The 3,655-nt window shown below is 56.8% G+C and overlaps 1 protein-coding gene across 1 annotated transcript in view; it reads right to left on the minus strand.

The window, feature by feature from the left end:
* The window catches only part of LOC113488595, a 6,649-nt gene extending 6,056 nt beyond the window's left edge, over window positions 1–593 (minus strand). Inside the window, exon 1 of the mRNA XM_026863860.1 lies at window positions 497–593. Within this exon, the coding sequence (XP_026719661.1) occupies window positions 497–593 (97 nt within the window). The remainder of the gene's footprint in view (window positions 1–496) is intronic.
* Between the last annotated feature and the right edge of the window lie 3,062 nt (window positions 594–3,655).

The raw sequence follows: 3,655 nt of genomic DNA on the forward strand, positions 1-3,655 counted from the left end.
AACCCCCCCCCCTGCCACTGGCACGCGGCAGCGTCGTCAGTCTCAGGCTGGAGCGTGTGCTGGCGCGTAGAGCGAGCAGCCGGCATCGGGGGAACATCAGCCGGCACAGCAGCAGCAGCTCTCCGCGGCCAGGGCCGGTCGCGCCGCGTCCCGCTCCCACCCGGGACAAACACCAGCCGGCGCGTGGCAGGGAAGAGCCGCAGCGTTAACTGCGGCGTCTGCGTCTCTGGACAGCAGGCTGCATGGCGGGGAGCGCAGCGCGAGATGGACGAGTCTGTCCTGGATGTTTTTCAAGTGGAGATTAACCACCGAGTCGGTTCTTTTTATTTAAGGTGCCATATGTCTCTTCCCTCTAAATATCTCTTCCATCAGATACCGCTGTGATTCCCAGTCTGCCTTCGAGACACTATTGCAAACGCTTCCTAAAACTGCCTTAGATGGGAGACGGGAAAAGCTTTGACGGCTCCTTCTGTCCGTCGCCCCACGTACGTCACACCCGAACGCACCCGCAGCTGCTCCTTCCACACTCGCCCGGGGCCTGGGAGCCGCAGCGTGAGCAGGGGCTCCGCACGCCTCTGGGAGGTGGGTGCCATTTCGGGGCTCAGGGCAGAGCACTGGTTTGACTCCAGTGACTCATTTGATTACGCTGCAAATTCTCTCCTCCGCCTGTGAAACGGGGATAGCAACGCTATCCTTTTCCCCTGCTGTGAGCTCCAATATATCAAGGATTGTGAGGCACTTAATACTATGTAAATGGGAGACGTATCAGCTGTGCCTCAGATAAATGAATTTCACCGAGATTGATGGGTGTGAAGCACTTCCAAAATTAGGCCTATTCTTCTTAAATCAAACAGTTTCCCCAAGCCAGTTCAGCTCCATTGATGTAGAGGAAGTCATCAAGTTGCGATTCATCATCGGGTTCAATCCAAGACCTTCAATACACTGACCCGCCGCGTGCCTCCTCCTCCTCGCTGAGGGAGGCGGAGTTTGGCCCGGCGCTCGAGGAGCGGGACCCGTCGGCTCTGCGCACGAGGCACCCACGCCTCGCTCTGCAAACCCACGACACGCTCCTGCTGGGACTCAAACCACCTCAGGTGTCTTACACGGCGCTTGGAGCATCACCTGGGTGTTCGGGGTCATCTTCACGGGGTTTACATATCAGCGGATTTGAACTACAAACCAGTGCGGTCCCCACATTTTGTCTGGTCGTCCTCGCCGTCGTAGCTGAATCGGAATCAAATCAAACGTCTCTGAAACCGCTGCCTGGCTCCCGCGGGTCTCGGCACCTCTCCCGCAACCTCCACGGCAGGACTGGTGCCGTTTCCGGGGATTAGGGCTGGAAAAGCAGCGCACCGCAACCCCAGTGCTTGCTCCGATGCTTACGCTGAACTGTATTTATGCCGTTAAATGCTCTATAACGTACAGATAATATCATAAACCCCGTTTCATTCGGTTAGCGAACAGTAAATCCCTCTCGCGCGCGGCAGCATCGCCACCAAACCGCAGCTAGCCGAGTAATGCTGTAGTAAACCCCCCCGCTCCTCGCTACAGCTCCGCGTTCCCCCGCATGAGGCGGCCGCCGCCGTCCCGAGCCCCGGGGGCTGCTGCCGGGGAGAGGGGTGTAGGCAGCCCGCTCCCCGCCGCGGCTGGAACCTCTCCCCTCCGCCAAACCCAGGCATCTCCCGGCTCCAAGTATCCGTCTGGTGTTTACGTGTGGAGGAGCTCAGCTCTCTCCAACTTTTTAACTGCAGATAATCAACAGAGCTGGGCAAATAATTCAGCGCATATAATTTATTCTATGAATTTTGATGCTTTGCCCACAAGCAGCTTGTGCTTCTCACAAAGGTGTCGGTCCTGTGAAATTATGCAGGGGAACTGCTGCCTTGGCCTGGAGCTGGTTCAGCCGGCTGGCAGCGAGCGGCTGACACCCCGAGCATCACAACGCTCGGGATTAGGTGCCTCGCTCACATGGGATTTCTCCTGCTGACAGCCTGGGAGAAATCTCACCACGGAGGGCATCGCCTGATAATGGAAACCCCACCCGCAATCCGAGCACAGCCCCCCTGCGGCAAATCAAGCGTCGCCAAGGGTGGGTACAACAAGCAGTTAGCTGAGTAATCATCGAAACGTCGTCACATCATCCGTACGTTTGTATCAAACTGCCCCACACTGTCACTAAAGGAGACTACATACACCCAGGAGCAGCAGGGAGCACAGCTGTGCGGGTTTGCCCCACTGCCAGAGGAAGGAGAGGATGCCGCAGCGCCCGGAATTCCAACACCGGAGCTGTGAACTACGCTGCAGCCACCTTGGGCCGTTCCCGCCACGTGGCTCGTGTCCTTCCAGCCGCTCCCTGTGCCACACTCCTCTCCAGCGCTCCCGGGACAAGGTGCTCACGCGTCCGGTGTCACACACGGGCCCATGGTGCGCGGCGGCGATGGGCGAGCAGCTGTCGCTGTCCCGGGCGCCGGCCGCAGCCCCGGTGCCGCTCCCACCCTCAGCTCCGACCGCGACGGCGTTCGGCAGCATCTCCCTGTGAGAGGCGTCGGAATAGCTGATGCAACTTTTCATTAACAGCTCTCCCAAGGTGGGAGGGAACGTGTTTGTAAAAGGAACGCTGCCCCGACGTGTGACTGTAAATCATCCTGCAGGCTCTGTGGCAATACCCCGATTGCTGCGCCGCCAGCGGCAGGGCGTTCAGGCGGCCGTCACTCCGCCGATGCCCTCCATCCCCTTCCTTTGCCTTCTAAACGCTGGGCTCTTGTCTGCAGGAAGAGCTACAGCCCTTCAAGTTCAATGTGCCTGCCAAGAAAAACGTTGATTTTTTTCCTCCGCCTACCTTCAGATATCTGATTAATTCAATGCAAGGAGGAAGGAATTTTTTTTTTTTTTTTTTTTTTTTTTTAAGCTGAATACAGAAACATTGATGTAGAAAAATACCGTAGCTGTTAGAGCTGTCTTGTGACCAAGGCAGCCTTAAAATGCGTTTTAGCCTGACTTGGCACGTTAGCTTTTAGGAGCTAAATGAAGAAGTGAACTAATCCCAGGTCTTAATGAATAATGTTCAAATCCAACTTTCATTTTCAAATGCAGCCATACAGCCGAGAATGAGTCACAAGGTGTTTGTTGTGCGGTGGAAGAATAGACAAGCTGGGAAGGGTATTTTTATGTGTTTGTGAATCATTGTAGATGATATTTTCCTCCACTGTGCCGCTCTGTCCTAGCAGTTTTCTGCAGTGAAATCCATTCAGCTGTACTGGAAATGTAGGCACTTTATAGAAAATCTTTAATAGCGCCAGCACAAATGGATGGCTCTTATTTCCTCTCCGCAAAGTGGTGATTTGCAAAACCGCTGCTAACAAATATTTACCCTCCTCCCCCAAGCCATTAAATAAAGACCGATGGAGACGCGTCCCGGCTGGGCAGAGCGGCCGGTGGCAGCGTCCGGCGCGGGCCCCGCGGCCGCCTGGGCACGGCGCACACCGCGGCTCTCCGCAGCCAGACGCTCACATGCACGCGGCAGGCGCGGGGTGTCGTGGGGTGCCCGACCCCAGAGCTCCTGAGCGGCCCAGGTCCGTATGGAGACACGCTGGCTGAAGCACGGGGACACGGGGCTGCACCGGGGCGCACGTGGGAGGGACGGGGAGCCGCACGG

Source organism: Athene cunicularia, assembly GCF_003259725.1.
Source record: "Athene cunicularia isolate RWA chromosome 24 unlocalized genomic scaffold, athCun1 chr24_part2, whole genome shotgun sequence".
NCBI classification, from domain to species: domain Eukaryota; kingdom Metazoa; phylum Chordata; class Aves; order Strigiformes; family Strigidae; genus Athene; species Athene cunicularia.